We start from the raw sequence: 24,511 nt of genomic DNA, 5'->3' as shown, positions 1-24,511 counted from the left end.
TACAAAGATACGTCAAAATACAAAGCAATTCAAATACAAGAAATGGTCATCTGCTTACTAGAAAGGAGTAAGGAGAGTCATCATACCACAGCATTGGGTGGATTAGCCCCAGAAGAAGTGCTCGGGTTGTGTTTACAGAGCTGTCCATACCCACATACACTTGAATGTCTAGTACTTATTCATGACCTCTTGTTGTAGCATTGCACACACCTCCCTAGTATACTGAGCCTGGGTTTATACACCATTTTGACATAGCATGTGGGTAGATTCTGAAATACCTAGTGGTTGTGAGACTGATTGAGCCTCCCTTCTATTGTGCTTCTCCATTAGGTTACGAGACCTGTGGAATCACAGAAGCAGCACATTGGAATGTAAGATGTGCGACACTGAGTGGGTCACAAAATTGTTCTAATTGAAGTAGGATTGCACGATGATCCCGTTGACAGATGTATGCCCTGTCCTGATTAGCTCGGCCGGGCTCTTGATCTATTTACATTTAACACATTAGACTGGTCACATTGCCATCAGTGAGTAGGGTGTAAGAGTGGGTTACCTGTGTTATTACTGGATGGGAACCCTTAGTACTGGCACTCTGTTATTGGGTTTCTGTTTCCCTGTCCTTTAGGTTCTAGGCCAAACAACTTACTCCTGATGAGACCCCTTTAATTATCGTGGGCGAAACGTTGACATCTCCCCCTGGGTTCAAATATCTAATGCGATTTTGACGGATATGCATTGACTGGCTATCTGTTCTTCTTTTTTGAAGTAATTTATTGAACCTAGGTGCACAGTGTCTTGTGTTTATGTTGTTTATTTTCACACATTCACCAGAGCACTGCATTGTTTGCACTTTCTATATAGTGATGTATTGACAATTGCAGAGAACTTGGATAATATACATCATCTAACGAAACCCAGGTCAGACTTGTTAATTTATGTATCTTGCTTTATGTACTGAGAATATTTCTCAATATTGTTACAGTAGTCACATTAATTGTGAGATTCACACATTTATTAGATGATTCCCACCTACTGAATGATGCCCTTGTATCCATGTATAAAGAGTTACAATGGTCCACTTGGACGTATGGGGCTGTCCTTGTTACATTTCACAGTAGCAGTGACGGAACACTTTTGGTTCCTGATGGACTCTGTAGAACTGTGATGTAAGCATTAGAGCTTAGTGTACTGAACGCAGGTTTAGAATGTTGAGTTTGCGGTTATACGTGGACGAATAAAGACTTGTTGTACTAAGCTCGGTGTCTGAGGTAGACATTAGTAGGTGTCCAGGCTAGGGAGGGCGCAACAGCTGGCAAAGTACAAAGTCAAAGTGCATGACTTTCATGAGCAACATAGGCCAGACGCAGTCTTTCTGAGACATGGCTGAACGAGGATGCCTCCCCTGACATATTGCAAGCCATTCCACAAGGCTACACTGTTAGACAAGACAGACAGTTACGGAAATGGAGGGGGGGAATTGCCATAATCTTTAAAAGAGCTCCACTGCTCTCTCTTTCAACCCTCCATTGAGGGCTGTGTAGCTTCCTTTTTCTCCCTGGTTCTCTCAAAAAACGTTGTGTAAGGAGCTCTCATCTAGCATCTCCCAGGACCCGTGTCAAATTTTTACACCCTACTACCTGAGATACCATCCCTCTAGCTACGCTAATCTGTTGGTTTTAGGCTTATTTTAACATTCATCTGGATGACGCCAACTGCCTGGCAGCCAAAGCCTTAATTGGTGGTCAGGAGAGTCTGCAACTTTTCCAGCTAGTGCTCACCCCTACACACAGACTGAGGCATATCCTTGACCCTGTGGTCACCAATCTGGCGCATATTGAAACTGGACCATCCATTCCACTGGCCTGGTCAGATTACCTGGCCATTCCTAAAAACGTATTCCACAATAAGATGCCAGTAAATCTCGCTCATGCACCCACATGGGCACGAAAATGGTTCAAAGTGACCCCTGAGAGGCTCAATCAAGCGCTGGAAAATCACAGCCCGATACTGGACGACAGTGTAGAGTAAGCCAGCATACAACTGGGAAGCCGCCCCAGACAGGCAAAAGACCATATTGCCCCATTGGTTAAACAAGTCCCACAGAAAAAAAGCCTTCAGCGGGATGGTTCAATTATGAACTTTCTGTCCTCAACAATAAAATATAAGCTCTCGAGCATCTCTGGCAGAGAAACTATGACCCTTGTTGTAGGACGGATTATAAGGTGGCATTAAAAGCACATCACCAGATTATATAAATCAGTTCCGCTGATACTCACATTCTGAGATAATTCAAGCCACCAATAATTCCTCTTGTGCAATCTTCTAAATTGTCAAATCTCTCACCTCACTATAATCCATCTCACCCCTCTGAAGAAAGCTGTGCTGCACTGACCTCTCTTTTCTCTGAAAAAGTGGAGAACATTTACATCTCCTTTCCACTGGAAGCTAGAAGTCACCCGCAGTTAGGGACATGGTTTGACTCTTCAGCCGATAGTGTCTAGTTTCCGCAATTCTGCCCAATCCAATTTATGCAATTAACTTCCCTACGCTCTGCCATCAAATCTGGCTCTCCAGCAGACTTAATTTTTCCTTTGATCTTGGAGCAGGGCTGTGAGATAATACAACCTCTCTTGTGTGAATTAAATCACATCTTACGTCCTCTGGCCGTGTTCCCCAGCAAAAACACGACTTGGTAGTCCCTCTCTTAAAAAAAAAAACCTTACTTGACCCATCTAAGCCTGAAAACTATCGGCCTATATCATTGCTGCCACTTTTTTCCAAGATAGCAGAAAATTATGTGAATAGGCATCTCTCCAGTTTCCTGCAGAACAACAAGCACCTGCACAGAACTCAATCAGGCTTCTGCCCCTCTTACAACACCAAATTTGCCTTGCTGCTAGCCTCTGAGTCAGCGCTGCAGATTATGGATGAGGGCGACACTGCGGCTATTCTTATGCTTGACCTCAGTGCCGCGTTTGATACCATATCCCATAATATCTTGGTCAAGAGGCTCTGGAACTGTGGCGCTGGTGTCAAGGCACTGCTTCAGCTGATCTCATTTTGCATGGACGTACTTTTCAAGTCTCACAAAAGCCATTTTACATGATGGCATGCTCCCTTCAGCAAGGAGTGCCACAGGGCTCTTCACTGACCTCAACCCTTTTTAACGTCTATGTCCACCCTCTGGTGGAAGTCATTGAGCACTATGTTTTTACCATTATTTCATATGCTGAGGACACACAACTTTTCATCCCTTTGTGTCAGAACAGCAAGCTCAAGGCCTCTTCCCTCTGTGCTTGCTTGTCAGAGGTTGCTGCTTGGATGGACCTTAACTGCAGAGAGTGGGTCGATGCACCAACGCCACTGCAGAGGAGCTGCTGCTGCCATCAATAGAGGCACAACACCACTTGAATTACATAGGATAGGCCCTTATGTTGCACATTGAACATCTCAGTAGACTTTTGGCCAGGATATTGCTTAAGATCTTTGTGTCTATGTTAATCATGACCAAAGCCAATATGCCCTTATGTTCATCAGGGACTCATTTCTTGTTTCCAGCAGCTGACCTACTTAACATTTTTCTGAATAGACCTCTGGAAGTTTATACACCAACAAGCCAGTATATGATTGGTACATGTTCATGGGTAAGTCGTTGCTACCGGAAGTCTTACCTGTCTGCATTTCCAGTTTGGCCAGCACTAGTTCTGCCTAGTTATCTACTGTTACTCTTTGGTCAGCAGTTAGTCATTTTAGGGAATAGCGTCTTAAGTACTCCTGTATATTACTTTTCCCTGCTTGGCCAGGTTGCAAATATAATTTATAGGAAAACATCATTAAAACTTGTGTGCACTGTAGGGGCATGTGATTTTCACCTCTTCAATAACCAGGCCAGCAGCCTGTCTGTTTTATCTCCTATAGCCACAATGTATTGACAATCCGATCTTCGTTCTTTTATTTCCATGATTTCTTCTAGTCTATTATGGGTGCCACAAGTACGAATGTAGCGGGGCGGCTGCCGCCATAATAAACAGGGGTGGGGGTGGTGGTGGGTGGGTGGGTGGGTGTGTGTGTGTACTACAAGCAGCCGATGTCCTCATCCCCTTCGCAAGTGAAAATATTCAGATACTTTCTGTTGACAATTTAGCATTGTATTGCACATTTCTATTTCTTCAAACTTGAGTATATATCTGAATTTGTACGCAGTTATAGTCGGTGTGCTAATACCTGAACAGTCTCATAGTACTAGACTGACAAAAATCCTCCTAGAGGAGGTTGGGAATTAATAATAATATTTCAGAATAATACATAATTTTGATACTTTGAGGAAAGGTAGTAGCTGGTTATGTGCTTGAGTAGTGAATTGCAAAGAGTTCCTGCGTTTAGCTGTAGCAATGGAAAGAAAGTTACCACCTATTCGCTGACTTCAAAATCTAGGCATGACTAACAGCCTGGCCGTGCCAGATCTTAAATAATTGGATGGACGGTAGTGATAAACTTTGAGCTTGACTTACAGAAGGCCAAAGCCGTGGTAAGCCCGGAGGACCATGCAAAGACATTGGAAAATGATACGGGCTGGTACTGGAAGCCAATCCAAGTTCTTAAGAGCATCCAGAGGTTGAGCGGGATGGGCAAACCACAGCCAGATAGGCCACAGCATTCTTTATCTGCTGAAGACGCATCAGGACATATGTAGGAAAAGCTAAAAACAGAACATTACAACAGTCCAGGTGACTGAGAATGTACGCCTGGCCCTGTAGGTGCCATGCGTGGTAGGGGAGATAAGGTAAGATTTTTCGCAATTTTGAGAAGAAAAAAGCAAGATGAAAAGCTTTAAGAATATTGGAAGTGGTTGAAAAATGATAAATTTTTACCAAGAATAAAACCTATATTCCGGATATACAGTACCGAATCAGAGGAGAAAGCATATATGGTTTGTGGAACAGAAAATATGTAAGGGAAAGTCATGCTAATTTTAGAAACAAACATGCGTAGTACTTGACGTTTTTTCACCACCTTAGCAGGAAGGCAATAATGATCATATTGTTCAAATACAGAAAACATTTGAATACACACCTGATCCTCAGGTCTCTTATGGTCTCCTCGTTTCAAAGATCCAGCTACAACCAGGACTGATTTCACAGCTCGCAGCCCCCAGTCATAATGATCCTTGAGACAAAAGAAAGACCAAGCGACATACTTTTAACATGCTATAAGGCTCCTAAAGCAATAGCGATAAAATAGCAAGATTTTGAAAAATCAATGCGCCGACAAAACAACTGGTTCACCCCCTTTATGAAGCATGCGCCAACATAAACATCATATCAAACATTGACATAGATGACACATGAAGGCAACAATGTAAACAGAACAGTATACCCTACAGGTATCAATTCATGCAGCTCGTCAGATGAAAAGGCACACAGAGCACCTAACATACCTACATATAGCATAACGTACTAGATAAGTAACCTCATTACAAAACACACTTTTTTGTTGTGTAGGTTGTTTGTCTAATGCTACTACAAGGGTGTCTGAAAATGCTACCTGTAACAGCAGAGTGGAAAGAAGGAAACACTGAAGAGTCTTATGAATGGAATAATCTTTCCCTAAAGAGAGATTCAATCAGCAGTTGGTTTTTGTGGACTGGGGGGCAAAGACACAGCAGAAGAAGAAAAGGAGCAGCAGAGATGAGAGATGGGACCTCATGATCAATGGAGTTGGGAATCAAGGTTGGGCAACCAGAATGAGGAATTGGGGTCTGATGGAGAGTTAAGAAAGAAAGATTGCAACAAGGATTTCAGGGAAGGCCAGCTACCAGTGTCAATAAATAATTACACAGAGGCTTGCGTACACAAATACGAACACAGAAATCCCATACCTCATCGATGCAGACAAACAGTAACCAAGCAGGCTCTAGATGTTAGGAGATATGAATCAAGGGTGGGCAACCAGCATGAGAGATTAGGGTCTGATGGAAAATTTACAAGGATGATAGGTTATGCCATGAAGAGCCATCTACAAGTGTCAACAAAAAATTACACAGAGGCTTGCCTACACACACACATACATACAGGCATCTTAAACATCATTAATGCAGTCAGACCGTAAACAAGCAGGCTCACATAGAGGGACAGGTGCATGGATAGATAGAAAGAGTGATGGGTTAATGTTTGTATTTTCACGTAATCTTTAGACTTGCTGCTGATTAAATAAAATTTAAGATAAAGGAAAGGTTAGTGCCCATGCCCAATTAATCCTGGAGCTGTTCTTGAGATATTACTTGTATTGGACGACCAAATACTTTAGTATTTAAATTGATGTAATCATTGTTATATTTATAGTCATTATCTGACAGTAAAAATGCAGTTCTGTCTGCATGCCCATTCTATTACTGACCACTTTACTATATATATTAATTTCTTATGTTGCCATGTAATGCCTTCTTTTATGTAACACTAACTTTTGATGTGCCTTTGTCAGGTCAATCTTTTTACACCACACACTGTGTATCCAGTTCTGGACTTTCCTTTCCAAATCATTGTTACAAGATGTATTGGTTACTTGAAGCAAACATACCCCACAACTTGCAGAATACACTGATTGTGTATGCTTTGTTAAATTAAATGTCAGGGCCAAATTCATGATAGATAGGGGTATGAGAAGTTTGTGTAATTTGGATTCGCATAATGACATGACATTTTGGGAAAAATGAGGCAAATGTACATGTAATTCTACAAAATGCAAATGTGTCATTTAGCACTATATTTAAGCTTCAAAAGCATCCTTGCATCAACTTTTTAGACAAGTATGTTGTCAGCCCTGTCAGTTTTAGAGTGAACTTCCCCCAACATTTTACCTTTACATTTTTGCTCATCTCGTTTTTGTTGGCCTTAGGACTCTGTGCACTGGTAAATGGTGCTAAAGTGTGTGTGCTCACCCCGTAAACCATTGTAACATGTGACTAACACCCAATTGGCACATTTAATGTATTTATAAGTCCCTAGTATAGTGGTACTACATGTACCCAAGGCCTGTAAATTAAATGCTACTAGTGGGCCTGCAGCACTGCTTGTGCCACCCATTTAGGTATCCTTTTAAGCTGTTCTCAAGCCTAACATTGCAGCCTATGAATGCAGTTTGTAAACTGCCTTTACAGCCTAGCAAAATAAACCTTTTGCCAGGCCAAAACCTTGTTTTTAATACACCCTGAACAAGCCAGAGGTCGGGGTGCAGTGTATTTAAAAAGTTGGACATGTCCCTTTTCATATCCTGGTAGTGAAAAACATTTAAATTAGTTTTTCACCACTGCAAGGCCTGCCTCTCCCATAGGTATCATCGGGACAACTTATTACATTTAAAGAGGGATCATTTGCTATTTGGAGCAGAGTAGGAAGGTCGAGTTTAGTTTCTAAAGAGCTGTTAATTAAAACTCTCTTTAATGGTCAGGTTGTATTTTAAGTCATAATTCTGTAAATGCCACTTTTAGAAAGTTGACATTTTCTTATTCCAACTTATTGGTGCCTACAGCCCGCTCCTGGGTCACATTACTAGGTGCAGCTGGCAGTATACACTTGTGTATTGCTCTCAGACAGTGAGACAAAGGGAGAATAGATGTTCGCAGGATGAACCATCTCTGGCTTGATGAGGGGGTTGGAGCGGTCACTTACCACACTTGCACATCCCAAAGCTCTGCTTCAAGATACTCACAAAGGGTTTGACACTAATCTTTTGTGTTCCCAGACAATTTGAGGCCAGGGGATGGAGGAAGCCCCAGACACCTCAGGGGGTGGAAGCTTCTAGAAACCTCTCCTACTTCAAAGCTGGCCCCAGGTATAAATATTGCACCCTTAGACCCAACTCTTCAGTACACCACTGGACCTGTGGATACTACAGAAGGAAAACCGCTGTGCTGCTCTGCTGCCAGAAGTACTGCTACTCTGCTGTCCTGCTACTCTGCTGCCCTGCTTGCTGAGTAGGAAGACTGGACCTGCACCCTTGATTCCAGGCTGAAGTGACTCTAAGGGTCAGCTGACTGACCTGCTGTTCTGAGCTACAGGGACATAACATGCGCCAAAGGCCTCCCTGCATTGACCAGTTGACCTGCGTCCTGGTCCTGCAACTGTACCTGCCTCAGACCTGCTGGCCTCCACTGGAATGAGTTCTTAATTCCCAAGTCATGTCCCTTGATGTGGCAGCAGTTGAGCTTGTGCTGAAGTTTTGGGCTCTTTGTTACTGCATACCAGCCCTTTTTTGCCAAGATCTTGCCGTCCGTGCCAACCACCAAAGCGGAGCTCCGGTGAACAAGACTCTTCACGCTACAGCGGCCGCAAGAGGCATCAGGCAACACAAGATCTGTACTTCGCACTACAGCATCAAAAGCTCACGGTGACAGCCAACGCGAATTGCAAGCAACGACCAGCTATGACGCTGGACAGGCTTTGAGGTGCAGTGGCGACAGTTTGTGATGCCCATCCTTCTCTTTGCACTCCAGCAATGACCATCCGCATCAATTTTCCTGCTCCTCACGGCCCAAAATAGAATTTTTACTTGGGACTTTGAGAAGGTACCTTTTTCAGTCAGTCTAACCTGATCCCTGTATCCAGCCAGTGCTCCATCGCGGTCAACCTGAACTTGTGACTTTCACCTGGTATTGCACGGCCAGATAACCACGAGTGGCACTTTCTGCTTTTAGGCACTATGCTTACCTTTTGTCTCATTTTGTGTCAAATATTTTATACATTTTTACTCTATTTTTCCAAATTGGTGTAGGATTTTCCTTGAGTTGTGTTTTCTCTTTATTACTGTTTGAAATCCTGCACAAATTCTTTACATATTGACTCTAAGTTAAGCCTGACTGCTCTGTGCCTAGCTACCATATGGTTAAGCACAGGTTAATGTGGTGTTTCCTTGTGACTTCACTCTGACAAGAATTGTGATTACTGCTTGAGTAGGGTTTCATCCACCCCAACCAATAATCCAATTTCCTACAGGTGCATTTTGTATTAAAATTACCTAGAACAGCTGCTTGTGTTCTGGTTTTTCATGTTGTTCCTGTGCTGCTGCACCATAATTTTGTCGCAAATGTCAGCATAGTTATGCGACATGGCTTAATTGTTAGAATTTCCCATAAGCAGTGTAATTTTAAAATCACAGAATTATGCGGATTACGCTGTTTTAATTTAAATTTCGCTAGGGCCTTATCCTGACCTCAGTAAGCAAATCATGCCAGATAAACATTTATTATTTACACATTTCTCACTTCAAAAAAGTTTAACTACATCTTGGCAATCCAGAGCAAAAAGAAAAAAAATGAAATAAAGCTATACAAAATATTTCCAGAATTTTTATTTTCCTAAACCTACATTTGGTGTTACAGGTGAATTTCTCATGGTTTTATTTTCACACAAATTAAATAGGTTGATCTTTTAGTAAAAAGATGAAAATTAATTGCAATTGTTGCACAGTTCTTTTTCATTCTTTTAGCATGCATACCTATCTTCATCTCTTCATTGTTGTATATATGACACTAACTCCTGTACATCTTTCATTCTTTACTGAGGAAAGTTGTAAAACAGAGCCATGCTTAAAAGGAAGACAATATATCAATCGACAAGCGTAGAGTCACAGATTTCACAATAATGGCTTGCCTCAAAGAGCACTCATTTCAAATGGTACTTTTCTACCAGAGACAGGTGGGCAATAATAAATTAAATAAATATTATGTAAGCATGGTAGAAAGCTGAACACCATGTCAAACCCATGCTATTCGCATGTCGTACTTGTTCAAACTGCCACAAAGCAATTCAACTGAACAACCACCTAATCCTAGGGAGTGGTCAGGACAAATCCAACTCAGCCTCCCACCTTTTCGGGCTAGGAAATTATTTAGCACATAATACATTGTAAAATTGTAAAATCAGCTATTTACAGGGCTTTGAGACACTGAACCTATGATATTAAGTATAAATATAAGCTCTGTTTTATCCAAGACTATGAGGATGCTAGTTATTTCAAGGGAAGGAATTTTGTGTCTCTTCAGTACTGAAGATTACAATCTACTGGACTTCAAGGATTCCACAACCATGCAGTGATAGCCTAACAATTTCTTTGTCCCTGGTTTCCTAAGGATTATTCAAATTTAGTAGGAGGCTATGTCATGTAGTTCCTATAAACCTATATAGGATCTGCGCGTTTAGACAACATGGACTGTGGGATTGGTGTCCAGACTGATTCCAGACACCCCCACCACGTATATGTTTGCCTGTATACCAGCTAGCTCACAGTGCCAACAGAAACCCATCTTATCAAGGAGAGAATAGTTCTTGGCAACTATTGAACATGAAAGCTCTGTCCCATTAGGGATCGTGGAAACAGTACATTACTTGTCGCTCAGTCATTCGTGCTCACTTTGTCTCAGAGAGATAAACCGAATGAACGCGGGGACCATCAGCACTCCGTTATGGTGACCAGCACTTACTTTTCCTCATAAGACGTTAACCATGAGCAAGTGAAAGAGAAGAAAGAATAACCATGACAAAGGGAGACAGCAGGGAAGAAAGGGAACCTGAATGAGTGCCATTAAGAAGCAAGCAGGGTATAGTGGTGGATGAAGAGGGATTAGGTGGACTCAAGACTACTCAGCCTTGGTATTCAGCAACTCTAACATTAGGGAGCCTCTTGTGGAGGGTTTCCGAGATATCGTTGGGCACCAGCCCTTATTGTTTTACAAAGTAAGCCCTGACTATAAGTGGCTGAAGGCCATGCACTGGTGAAACTGGTAAGCCACTGGAGAAAGCAATAGGGATTCCACCCAGAAGTTAAAGTTGCAAAGGTCAGTGTGCCACTTTTCAAATAGCATACAAAACCTATGTCATTCATCGAGGAATGACAGAAGACCAGGCCCTGCAGACAAAAAAACTAGAGAGGGGAGAGAGACAGGACCATGCCCTAAAGTCAAGCAACAAACCAACTGCTAAGGAACGCCAAATCACTAAGCAAGTATGCCCAGAATGCACATTTTGTAACACATTCAGCCAGTGCATCAAAACATTAGCACTAATGTAATTCATACATAAAATTCATTTTCTCTCTAAAAATCTAAACCCGTACTTACCCACATTCATGCAAGATACCTTTGGTGCCTACAGCGCTTTATGCTTAGAAGTGGGGAAAGGAAACACGAGGGAGAGAGGGACTTCAGATTCTTCTACGGCGTGCATAAGACCTACTCCAGAATTGATTATTTCCTCATTGACAATGGTCTGACCTCTCAAACTCTTGACACTGGCATAGGTACTAAGGTACTCTCAGACTACTACAGTGCCATCAAAGGCCTCTCACCTCTCAACCAACCATATTTGGATCTATGCAAAACTCTACAAGCCATCTCAAATGCAGGCTGAATAAAGCTCATGCATTCAACCTTGCTGGCAAAACAGTTTGCTTCCTATGTTTCATCCAAGATCTCATACCATTACTCCATGTTGACCACATTTAACAGCACTCCCCCCCCTCAAAATTGTTACCTGCCCCCTCAACCCGTCAATTACCTGCTCTTATTTTCTTCCCCATTATTTCTTGACTCAATATTTCCCCATCCTTAAAAAACCAAAGATCTTCTATACAGGTCTAATCTATCCATCACAAAGTTTAGAAATCTTGTAGCGTGCTCTGCCAGAGTTCCTCACACTGCCTAGCTCTTTGCTTAATCACGCGAGTACCCCTACCATCATTGTTTCAAGATATTATTGCCTATCTTATGACTAAATAGAAAGGCACACAGTCAGTCAACCCTCTATCCAGTTTTCTTGCAGTCAACTTCCTGAAACTATCTCTGTAAACAAAGACCCCTTCACACCCTCCAATCAGAATTCTAGCACAAGCAATCAAACAAACCCATCTTCTTTCAGGTCAATTTCTTCACCAGGGTGCACCATCACCACCTCCACTCCACCGTGATGGTCACAAATGTTTTCACAGCCTTTGATTGAGCGGATTGCTCTATATGACTAGCCACCCTTTCCTCTTTCTCTATCACTCGAAAGATGATAGCTGAATTTTTTTTTACTTTTCAGATTGACCATTTTTCTATTATGCTGCTTTCCAAACACATCTGAGTGAGATTCCCAATATTTGGTGTGTATCCCTCTCTTCCATTCAATCTCAACACATTTCAGAAGTATAATTGCCTCCTTTGGTTTATCATGCTATCTGTTGGTGGATTATACCAAAATACTATGTTTATCCATTACTCCATAAAATATCAAGATCACAGCATGCCCTAGAGTTATTACCACAGGATAGCTGTTCAATTTACTATTTTGAAAGTCTGAAACATTAATCGCATGCACTTCCTCAGTTCCATGGCACCAACACGCCTATCTGTACCCTTCTCCTTTTCTTCCCCCCTCCTTAAGCTTGGTTCTCATTTACATCCGGCAGAAACCTCTTCATCAATATTGACAGATGCATGAGACTAACCAGCTTTATCACATTCATCTCTACAGCAACCCACTCCGCTAACTGTTTAACATTTGAGGAATCCAAATGCACCACCCATTCCTGTCAGCCAGCATAGCCCTTATCTCTGTAGTCATAAAGAAACTGAAGAACTGTAAAAGTTTCAACTTCCTCCCATCAAATGCTTTCCTCCACTTCATTTTCCATCAATGCTCACCATGAAGCAGAAGGCTGTTGCACAGAACAAGGTGCTTATCAAACTTCTAGTTCACTGGAGCACATCATCCACATTGAAGGACTAGGATTGTTCACAGTGCAAATGGTGGCATGTTCATATTTCATCATGTACAGTGAATTACCTGAGTTATTATAGCTATTAAGGAGTCAATGCTTTCTAAAAACCCAATAAATATGTTGTTGAAATGGGAGGTCTTCAGCTTTGCTATTTCTGCCACTTCCCGCTCTCTTTCTCAGTAGTCTTGGACTTTGACAAGCCCATCACTTCCCTGTCACTTAACCATAAGAAAACAGATTGTTGCCTTGTCTGCGATCCATTTTGTGTTTTATGAGTGCATAAGCTTAATACACTTTCAGGCACATGCATCAATGTAAAAACCAATCGCAAACGGGCAGATTCTCAGATTCTGCCCCTTTGCGACCGGTATTTTTGCATTTGGGATGCATCATCCCAAATGCAAAAATCTCAATTTAAGGAATCTCTAAATTGCAATTCCTTAAATTGCGATTGCATTTAAGGAATCTCAAATTGAGATTCCTTAAATGCAATGCATGAAAGTGAAAAAATTAGCGATTTCGCTAATAGGGGGAGCAAATTACCATGAAGTTGAACTTCATGGTAATTTGCAAAAACTTTGAAAAATGCACTTTTGTGCATTTTTCAAAGTTTCATGTTGCGCACACACATGCCCTTAGAGCATGTGTGTGTGCAACATATGTGCACAGATCAATTGCAGGGGTGCAATAGGGTGTCATTTTGACACCCTTGAAATTGCATGAGCAATTTGCGAGTACCTACTGGTACTCGCAAATTGCTCATGCAATCTCCAATTCATTCCTATGGGCCTGGAGGCCCATAGGAATGAATGGGATGGCATTCCTTAATTAGACTCGCAATTTGCGAGTCGCAATTAAGGAATTTGTAGGAATCGCTATTTTTATAGCGATTCCTACATGCATAGGCTTTTGCAATTCCTTAATTGCGATTCCTTAAAAATCGCAATTAAGGAATCGCAAAAGTCTTTGTTGATGCATGTGCCAGTTTGTTGTTTTTTAACGCCATGAAAATTCAAAACGAATGCCTGAATGTACATCAAAAATTATAAACGCCCTGTGACATTACAAATTCTTCTATTAAGATCATGAATTTACCGGATATCCGACACTCCTACTCCCAGAATTCTCCGGCTAGTCTAGCCCCTGAGAGAAAACCCCCCTTTGAAAAGATCAGGTGAACAGAACGCCATTTTCGGCATTGCAGGAGGACAGCATGTTGCAGATCTAGCTGTAGCAAGCCCACAGTAAGTGGAACAGGCTAGTCGCACAAATTTAGGAATCGTCGAGAGACAGGCAGGGTTGCACCCAATATAATGTGAAAGTTCCTGGCAGGCCTGGAGCCTTAGTCGCGTGAGCACAATGGTATGTTTACAAGCGCTTTTGTTACAAAGTAACAGGATGCAGTCCAGCATGAGCACAAATTCCAAATGTTTTGAAAACATTGTAACAGCTAAATACAGCTGCAATCAAATAGCACAAGCTGCGTGAGAGACCGTGTTGCAACTTTACACTAGGGGTTCAGCAACCATGCGCCCCAAAAATGAATTGAATGCTTTAACAGTCACCTTTGAAGGTAAACACAGGTGAAAGTTGTGTCATGGTTTCATCGATTTGAAAAGCGCGCCTCACAAAGTAATGAATTTAACAAGCCTGTTCAATTTTTTCCAGAAAGGAATCAGACAAGGCTCTTCAACATAAAAATTACAGAAATACAAAGACAAGTAGAAAACAATTTTTAAAGCTTCCCTTTTCTTCATTTGATGTACGGGAAAAATACTCGATAAGGTAAATGCATTTCATATGTAGTTCACTAGCCATCTATGCAACTATCTAGACATAGCATTGATGTGAATCTATGTGTCCCTTCACAATTTCAACTTTGAAAACCCAAGGCACTAGATTGATCATTTATTCATTAAATCACAGCTAATATGGACCACGTTTTGAGTCTTTGCCATTTTTCGTGTCCTCAAAGTAAATACATGATAATCATGCCATACTAAAAAACTGGAGTGTGCTGATCACATAGTTTAAAATCCTTTCCCTTTACCCTTGCATACCTCACCATACCTTTGTCTTAAAGAGAACCCGCCAAGACAATTTTGGTTCAAAACATGTAGCCCAGGATTTATGAGGGATCTCATTTCAACAAACATCAATATGAACGATTTAAAAATTCATTTTTTCATAAGCAACTATATACAATCCCATATTAGATCCTTCTGGACCCTCTTAATGTCCTAACACCAAGAGGTTTTTCTGTGAATTTATTGCTCTGTTTTTCAAGTTTTGGATTGGTGAAGATTGTACTTTAGTAGATTTTGTAAAACAAATTGAGTTTGAATCTTGTTTGTTTTTGTAGATTTTTAACACGTTGCACATGATTTTTCAAAAACTATTCAGTGTATAGCCATTGAATTGAATGTGGTTAATCTTTCTTTTTCATCGCACTAATTGTGAAATTTTGAAATGTGTTTTTTGTCAAAGACAACTAAAGAAAGTTTGAGGTCATCTATTGTGCAAGGTATTCCTCATGTACAAGTAAAGATGTGTTTGAATCTCACAACCACCTGTTATTGTATTGTGTTTGCAGCTCTTCTCACTCCAGTAGCTTTCCTTTATCGGGTCAGGCACTACACAAAACTCCCCTCTCCCTCAGTCAGGCACATCACAGTGACCTCTGGAGCTCATGCGAGGTTGGACGTCTCCTTAGTAAACAGGGAAGTCCTGCTGTAGACTCATCAGATTTTCCTGCACTTACCCAAGAGTTCTCTCAGGTCCTGCACCATCATTTTTGGTTAAGTCCCATTGTCGGGACATTACAAACGGGTTCCCATTTAATACAGGGAGAGAGAAACTAGGCACCACAGAAGGATGAAGTAGGAGGTAACCCAGGCACTGTAGCAATGGCCCTAGCAAGTATCCCCATTGTGAAAACTGTTCTTTCCCTACAAGGAAAAAGCCAAATAAAGATCTCAAGAGGTCACATTGAACTATCCAATCCTTCAGAGGAAGACAGTTTATGACCAAAAACCATAATCAGAGACCATGGAAGAATATACAAGGAGAGACTTTTACTTCACCTGATTTCTCTTGTGTGCTTTCTAAATGGGGCAGTGACTTAGAAGCTGAATACCCATTATACAAGGGCCCACAAACCTAAACCTACTCTTCTTGTAACATTTTACTCTTCATAATATCAATACAGTGACTAAAACGGCAATAATGTTCAGGGGTGCTGATTTGATTAGATTAAGAAAATCATAAAGTGCAACAGCTACTTCCCAAGAAGTGTCTCTAAGCTAGAGAAAAGAATAGCTCAAACCTTTCCACACATCTCTTAGCTTGCTAGGGCAGAAAATCTCCTTTAGACCCTGTTAGACTGGCATTCTTGGGGTGCTGTTCCCCCAAATGTTTTGCCTCCAGTTTGCTGAATTTGTTTTGTTGGCTTTAGGACTCTGTACACTGTACCACTTCTAACCTGTGCTTGTGCGCTCTCTTTCAGGCATGGTGAAATTGGACTTCGCCTACTTGGCACATCTACTTTACCTGTCAGTCCCTACCACTATCAGTAACCAGGGCCTGTAAATGAAATACTACTTGTGGGCAGCAGAACTCCTTGTGCCATCCACTAAAAGTAGCACTGTAAAAAATGTCTCTGGCCGGCCATTGCAGCACGAGTAGTCAGTTATAAGCTGCCACTTCGACCTGGAGAAAAAACCTTTTGCCAGGTCTAAACCTTCCTTTTAAATACTTAAAAGTCTCTCTGAAGGGAGGTCCTAAAAGCTCATAGGGCAGGTGCAATTTATTTAAAATGTGGGACATAAAAACACTAAGGTTTTACATTGCCTGGCAGTGAAAAATATCTCAAGTCATTTTTCACTGTTGTACGGCGTATCTTTCCAATTGACTAACACTGGGTTACCTTGATACATCTAATATGTGCTAACTTTCGATTGCGAACAGATAGAATAATACTGTTTAGACTCAAATAAGCTGTAATTTAGAATCATCGTTAATGGTGAAATCGGATTTTAAGTTACAATTCCGAAAATGCAACTTTTACAAAGTTGGCATTTTCTTGTCCCAACCAACTCTGCTTTCCTGCCAGTGTCCTGGGTCACATAGCTGTTAATGGCTAGGTGGTTTGTGTATTACTTCCAGACAGTGACACAAAGGGGGGCTTAGATGTGAAAAGGATGAATAGTGAGGGCTTACCCTGTCCCATGTTCAATTCAAAGGAATATGCCTACAGCACACACAAAAGAACCTGATGCCAGGCCTGCCTTGCTTTTTGTCAGTTTGGAGTCTTGACCAAGAGAAGGGGAAGAATCTTCCTGAACCGGGGTTCAGGGTAGAATATGAATTCACCCCACACAAAGGCTGGCATAAGTATGAATAAATATTGGACCTCCAGTGCCACTCATCTGAGCACTCATGGACCTGTAGAAGATTCATAAGGAGGACTGCCCTTTCACTCTGATGCTTGAAGGACTGCCTTGCTGTCTGAGAAGAAAGATTGGACCTGCTTGTATTGATCTCAGGCTACACAGAGTGAATCCAAGGGTCAAATGGCAGACCTCCTGTGTGAGCTACAGGGACACAACAAGCTTCAGAGGCCTCCCCACAAGTGCACAACTGACCTGTGGCAACTGGACCTGCCGGTGTCCTACTTCCAGCCTCTGCTGCACTGTGGACTGCTCCCCATAAGGTGTCCTGAGGTCCTGGACCCTTGGTTGGTCTCAGTGGAGACTCCTCCAAGAACAAGAGGTGACAATTCTGAAGTTTGGACTCCTCATGACTGGACCCATTCTTGCAGCAACTCTGCCACCCATGATGACCAGCAACCTGAAGCTCCACTGAGATTTTCTCTTCACATTGACAAGGACCGTCAGCGACGACCAACAGCGTGAGACCTTCACTCTGTGCTACAGTGGTGACAACCAATGTGAAGCTCCAGAAACAACTGGATCTTCTCGCTACAGCAACATCCGTCGGTGATGCTCGACCTGCTCTGTAAACCAAAATCCTGTTCCTCACGGCCTCCTCCAATGCGAATAGAACTCTTTGCACTGGACTTCGGCGGGACTAACCTGGTCCTTGTGTCCAAACCGAATGCCATCCTGGCCATTCTGAACTTCTGACTTTCCCCCGATCTATGGCGATCAGATGACTGCAACTAGTTATTTGTGCTTTTAGGTGCTATTTTTCACTAAAAACTTTAAAATTGAATTGCTCCGGTTCTACTGATTGGAATTTTGTTGTTCTGGTATCATAATCATATCTGTCCTGGCTGACTTCTGAAACATCTTTAGGAATACTTGGGTTTTTCATTTCTATCTTGAAAAAAGAAGCAGACCTGGCAGAAGGGCTTAGAAAAAACAAGGCCTCCTACATGCCCTTACCAAGGAAGCTCCAGTCTGCTTATCATTTAGCCAATCAGACCGAGACTATGACTGATCGTGAAGTAAAGACTGTGACATTAGAGCAATTATGATTGGACCCTGAAGAATAGAAGCCTGATAAGAGAACGTCTGTTGAGATGACACACTGTTGTCTTTGTAATATAGAGTGAATGATACATGTGACAGATGGCTATGTCCCGACTAGCAAAAGAAAAGGAACGTTATGCAATTTATTAACCTACAGCAATTCACCAATGCCCTACATACCTGACGGCGAGTGTGGATCCAACACCATCCGGGAATAGCACTCGCAGAACACGGTAAAATGGCCACAGTCTATCACCTGGCTAAAGGAACCAACTCCACTCTTTCATCTAGACTAGGAATGTGTGTGAAATTCACATAATTTGCTTTTGCGTCTTTACGCAGAATTTGTTAATTACCGCAAAAAATGCTTAGTTACGTGAAATGCAAATAAGGCATTTAGTACTATATTTTAGCATGAAATGCATCCTCATGTCAATATTTCACTCAAAGATGCATTTTGTAGTAAAAATATATAACAAAAACAAAAGTGGTGTGAACAATAGCCACTAGCATTCTGGCTGTTCGCATTATTCCAGAGCACTTGCGGTAAAACGTTGCCACAAACAGTACAATATTTGGCATAATTTTCAGGAATTAACTATAACAAGTGTAGCAGGAAAATCCTGAAATTAGGTGGATTATGGCAACATAATTTAAATTTCACCATGGCCTAATAGCAATTTGCTGCTTTCAGACCTCAGTTAAAGGATCTGCTCAACTCAAAGTCCATCAAGGAGCAGTAGCAAAACAAGGAAAAGAAAGACAAATATCTCTTCCTCTTTTCTTGGTGCCTCAGTACTACAAGTGCAGAGAAATATTGTGACCTGGAGTTCATGGGATTACAAAGAGGCTCTCAACCAATTGAATGTCAAATCTACTGAACTCCTCTATAACCCATTTCCATCAATGAAGTTCCTTATGAGAGAACTGCCATGATATCATAGCCCTTAGACCAGGGGTCTTCAAACTGTGGGGCACGACCCACAGGGGGGCCGTTGAGCGATGCAAAGGGGGTCGCGCCCTCCCAGTCACACTTCTGCCCAGGCCCAAGGGCTTCAGTCCCCTTCTTCCCCCGTCCTGTGACTCAGCCTGGGCTGCTGCAGTGCAACATGAGCTGCTGTGGGCTCGGGGCAGTGTCTGGAGTCTTCTCTCCGGCACGCCCGAGTTTTTCACAGGTCTTTAAAGACCATTTGCATTTTTAAATGCCTTTGTAAACTGGTTACAGAGGCTTAGTTTTGTTTCCTGGTTCCAGTACCCCCTGGGTCCCCACTCGGCCTATTCCTTACATTTGTATTTTACATTTACTGTTGTAGTGTGAGAATGCATTTAATGAAAAGGAATATAAAGTAGAGTTGCCAAAAGAAAAATGCCTGCTGTGTTTTTTTAACGAGCCTGTAAAGATCTCCTCTTGACACTAAATAGACTTATAAATAAAAAAGTATGTATGCATTTGTTATGTGACTTTTCTGTCTTTGTTCTCTTTAATTATCAGTATCATTCAGGCAGCCCTAGAACACAATTAAAAGTGCTTTCTATTTATATTTGCTGTTCGAAGTATGCACAGATAAGTGCTGAAAATACAGCTTTAGGTGCCTGCTTATTTTTGTACCGACTGGGCCATCAAAATCTGCTGGCAACCCTAACCATAGGATTTTAAGTTTGTTGCAGGATCAGCACATTATTTATTTCTTTCACCCTCGATTCCCGATTAATGCCGCAATAGTTTAACTTAGATCTCAAACTCTACGCCACCGTCAATAACATGCTGAGTTTCTTCATGGGTCTGGGAATGCACCATGCATTCAGACAACTCATTCCTCATTCTCGCCCTTCACTTTCATGCTCACCCTGCACTCACAGCGATCACAATGCACTCACAGCGATCACCATGCACCCACTCACCCTGTACTCACAGTGATCACCATGCACTCACAGCATTCACCCGCTCACCCTGTACTCACAGTGATCGCTCTGCACTCACAATGCACTTGCGCTGTTCACCCTATACCTCACCCTGCAGTCACACGAGTACACTACTCATCCTGCACTCATGTGACACTTCACTCACCTGTCCCCCTCACTGTTCAATATGCAACTCACTCAAACAAACCCATTAGTAATCATACATTCATTCATCCCAATCTGAACTTGCATCCGCACGTAAATTCATACGCCACCTCACTCACCCTGCAGTCACTCCTCTTGCCCTTCTCTCACATTGTTGCATTGCTCACCGTGCACTCACATGGGCACTCTTGACACCCACACAGTGCAGAGGGTTAATGTGCCTGCTACAAAGAATATGTACCATGCAGATCACAGAAATGAGTGTGAGTAAACTATGAGTAGCGCTAAAAAAAAAAAATGTTTGTCAGAAAGGTGCTATAGAGAGATGAGGCGCATTGATGGTGAGTGGCAGTGAAGGAATTCATGGAGAAGGAGAAAACGGGGGTGGGGCATCAATATAAAAACCTTTTGTGCCAGGTGCGACCAGTGTAAGGACCAGCCCTGGCTGGGAGTGTTAGCCCCCCCCCTCCGAAGTTCTGGTCTAGTGACTCCCCTGCTTCTGCCTATTATTATTATTTACATTTGTAGTGCGCTACTGTTACCAAAAGATGTCCTGGGGCTAATAACCATCTGCTGCCTGAAGGCAAATGAGAAACACACAGAAGGGGTTAACCTACAGAGCATAGAGAAAGGTTTTTATATCGTCCTAAATTATAATAGATTCTTGTTGGAGCGAAGCAAAGGAGGGTGCACGTTCCATAACTGCGTGGCCTGCATCAACACAGAGAGACAGACAACTCATGCCTTCTTGAATTAGGGAACAATAAACAGAGTGGCACATGCCAAGAGGAGCATACGGGTCTGACCCGTATGCTTGGTGAGGAGAGGCGAGAGGATGAGAGAGGACAGCAAGGGAGTGAGAGAATTAGATCGAAGAGGTCAGGGATGAGGAGAAATGTGAATTGCCGAAGAGAAGTGTGGACACGCAAGAAGTGAGTGTGAGCCAAAGGGGAGGGCTTCTGTTAGAACAAAGGGGAGATGTGAAAGATGAATGGGGGGACTGGAGAGGTGTAAGATACAAATAGACAAAAATTTGAATGGAGAGACGAGGTGAATGAGAAGTGCTGAGGAGCACGAGAGCTGACAGGGCCAGAGAGGCCATGAGATAAATGCGAGAGACTGTTAGAGATGAGGGCAGTGAAAAGACAGAATGGCAAGAGGTGATTAAAGGTGAAGTGAGAGGTTGAATGGGGAGAGTTCAGAAGTTGTAAAAAGGGGTGAAAGAAAATGGCCTGCAAAGTGAGAGAGGGATCCGGGGTTAGGAGAGGAGAGAGGGATGGAAGGAAGGGGGTGAGAGGAAAGCTGCATGGGTAAACTGCTTAACTCTGCACAAAACCGCCAGGGTTTTAAGGGACCCCTGCTTCTCCCGGTCAGGGCCAGGTGAGCATCTAATGTGGCAGCACGTATTCCTGCAGAGTGGAAGCCCCTTCACAAAGGTTGACTAGAAATCTTTCTGATGATAATTGCTGTATTTTGGTTATAAACGGGTACTGGTTGGGTGAAATCTTTCCTCAGTGTTACTGTGTGTATAAAATGTCAAAATAATGAAGCAATGCTATCCCAAAATACATGGAATCACATAACCTCATTTACATTTTCTTCCCACACAATTTAGTCAAGCCTGTCGCGTAATTTGGTCCTCAGCTGCCTCATAATTCCAGTAGCCCTGCCTACAGGTTTAGAAATTTTTGTCAGGAGGGGGTCCTTACGCCTCAAAATGTTGACAGGGGGGTCTCGGCATCCAAAAGTTTGAGGACCTCTGCCTTAGACCCATCAAAAAAGAGGGGACAAATATATCCTAGTAATGATGGACAATGCCACTCGATACCTTGAAGTAGTGCTGCATCAGCCAACATTTACTATTACAATTTAATTTGCTCTCCTTCCCATATTTGCATGAACAAGATTTCCAAACTTGATCATGTCGGATCAAAGCACCCCCTTTATGTCAAGATTGATTAACGATAACCAGAAAACTCTCCATATTGAATTCATACATACCTCCTTCTGCCATCCCTAAACCGGCGGACTGGTGAAGATGCTTAATAGCACTTTTCAGAGCATTGTCATCCCTAGACCAGCAACAATGGGACAATCAACTATCTTGGGTTCTAAAGGCAATCAGAAAATAACCCAGGACCTCTAGCATATTAGAACTTTTTATTGAAGGTAACCCTAGGACCTACTCAATGTGTTGAGGGAAGAGTGGGAATGCAAAGGTACACATCACCATTCAAAACTGAGATACTAACAGGTTTTACAAAGCTGTATTGACAAAATGTGAAAACTAGCAAACAATTTGCAACAGACTCATGGAAATAAGATAGTCTATTGTGACCCTTGAACATTTCTACATAATTTTCATACAGAATAAACTGCCTATCCTAAGACAGATTTTTGGCTCAATGAAATGAACCCTACACTATACCCAAGTTCAACAACTCAGAGAGACCACCAGAACAAGTATCAAGTAAAACATCTGAATAAATGGTATGATCATAAACCCATCAGCTATGCAGGTATTATCCCAGAGCTTGAAGATTGCCCTCCTTTATCCTTTTGCTCTTGGGAAGAGTACCTAAAACTGGATGTTGCTCAAGACCTTCCCCCAAAAAACTGGTTTGCTGGAACCTTTTGTCTTCTCCTTTCAGTCGTTCTGCTTACAAAATCATGGAAGAGCAACAGGGATTGAATAAGTCGTTAATGTCTCTCTGTTAGTCCTGACAGCCTTACGGTGTTCTTCCACCAAACCTTTTGCCTTCCCCCTTCCTGGTTTACTGAATTTCATTTTTATTCCTTAGGACTCTGTGCACTTTACCACTGCTAACTAGTGATAAAGTGCTTGTGCTCACTCCTTTAAAGATGGTACAGTTGTCTTACCCGATTAGTACCTTTAATTTACTTATGAGTCCTAGTAAAGGGGTTCTACATGTACTCAGGACCTGTAAGTTACTACTGGGCCTGCAGCACTTGCTGTGCCACCCACTTAAGTAGTGTTTTTAAACATGTCTCAGGCTTGCCATTGCAGCTTGTGTGCAGTTTTAAACTGCCATTTTTACCTGGCAAAAAAAACCTTTTACCAGGCCTGAGCATTATTTTTAATACATATAAGTCACCACTAGGGAAGGCCGTAAACAGTCCAAAGGGTAGGGCACAATGTATTTAAAAAGCGGGGCATGTACTTTTAAGTTTTACATGTCCTGGTCCAAAACTCTGAAAATAGTTTTTCAATATTGCAAGACCTACCTCTCCTATAGGATAAGTGGGCTACCTTATTACATTTGTTAAGTGATAACCTTTGTCTGGGAACAGATATAAATGTCATATTTGTTCAGTAAAGAATTATAGTTCAAAATCCTCTCTAACTGCAAGGTCGAATTGTAAGTCACAATTTTGAAAATGCCACTTTTAGAAAGTTTAAATGTTCTTGTCCTAACCATTTGGTGCCTGTGGCTCTTGACTAGGAGTTGTTGGCCTTTGTGTATTCCTCCAAGATAGAGTCACAAAGGGAGACTGGGTGTTGGCTGGATGGACGGATGCAAAGCAGTCACCTAGCACACTGCTAATCAATAGGGGCTGCCTCCTGCATTCACAAAGGTCTTCACACTAACCTTTTGTCATCCCAGATATCTTGGGTCCTTGGCATGGAAAAGAAAGAAATTCCAGAACCAAATTGGGGGGGGGGGGGGGGGGGGAGTATAGAAGTTTCTCCCACTTTAAAGCTGGCACCAGGTATAAATATTGGACTCTAAATCCCACTCTTCAGAATACTCCCGGGCCTGTAGACTTTACAAGAAGGACTGCCCAGCTTCCTGAGGGCTGCGCGGCTGCCTGAAGTCTGCCCGGCTGTTTGAGGACTGTCCAGCTATTTGGGGAATGTCCAGCTGTTTGTGGACTGCCCAGCTGCTTGAGGACTGCCTTGCTGCTAAAACCCAGGACTATCAGAGTGTCTCCCAGGGTCAGTTGACTGGCCTCCTGTTCTGAGCTACAGGAACAAAACAGGCTCCTGACCAGTGGCTTCATTGGAACCAACGTAGCATGACGCATCCCTACGCAATGCTCACATTGCCAGCTACAGGCCGATGGCTTCAACAGAACCGGTGCAGCTTGGCACACTTTGACACTGGAGGTCGCATATCAGCACCCGATCAGTGGCTTCAACAGTGCCAACCCAGTGCGACTCATCTAGACCCAGCCCC

The 24,511-nt window shown here is 42.4% G+C and overlaps 1 protein-coding gene across 1 annotated transcript in view; it reads right to left on the bottom strand.

The window, feature by feature from the left end:
- DNAH11 (dynein axonemal heavy chain 11) overlaps window positions 1-24,511 on the bottom strand; it is a 3,007,685-nt gene that overhangs the window by 1,715,505 nt on the left and 1,267,669 nt on the right. The window contains exon 37 of the mRNA XM_085631597.1: window positions 5,074-5,166. Coding sequence (XP_085487723.1) covers window positions 5,074-5,166 — 93 coding nt within the window. The remainder of the gene's footprint in view (window positions 1-5,073; window positions 5,167-24,511) is intronic.

The sequence above is a fragment of the Triturus cristatus genome, chromosome 10 (assembly GCF_964204655.1).
Source record: "Triturus cristatus chromosome 10, aTriCri1.1, whole genome shotgun sequence".
Classification (NCBI taxonomy): domain Eukaryota; kingdom Metazoa; phylum Chordata; class Amphibia; order Caudata; family Salamandridae; genus Triturus; species Triturus cristatus.
Note: the sequence above shows the minus strand (reverse complement) of the source record. Positions and strands in the feature narration are given on the sequence as shown.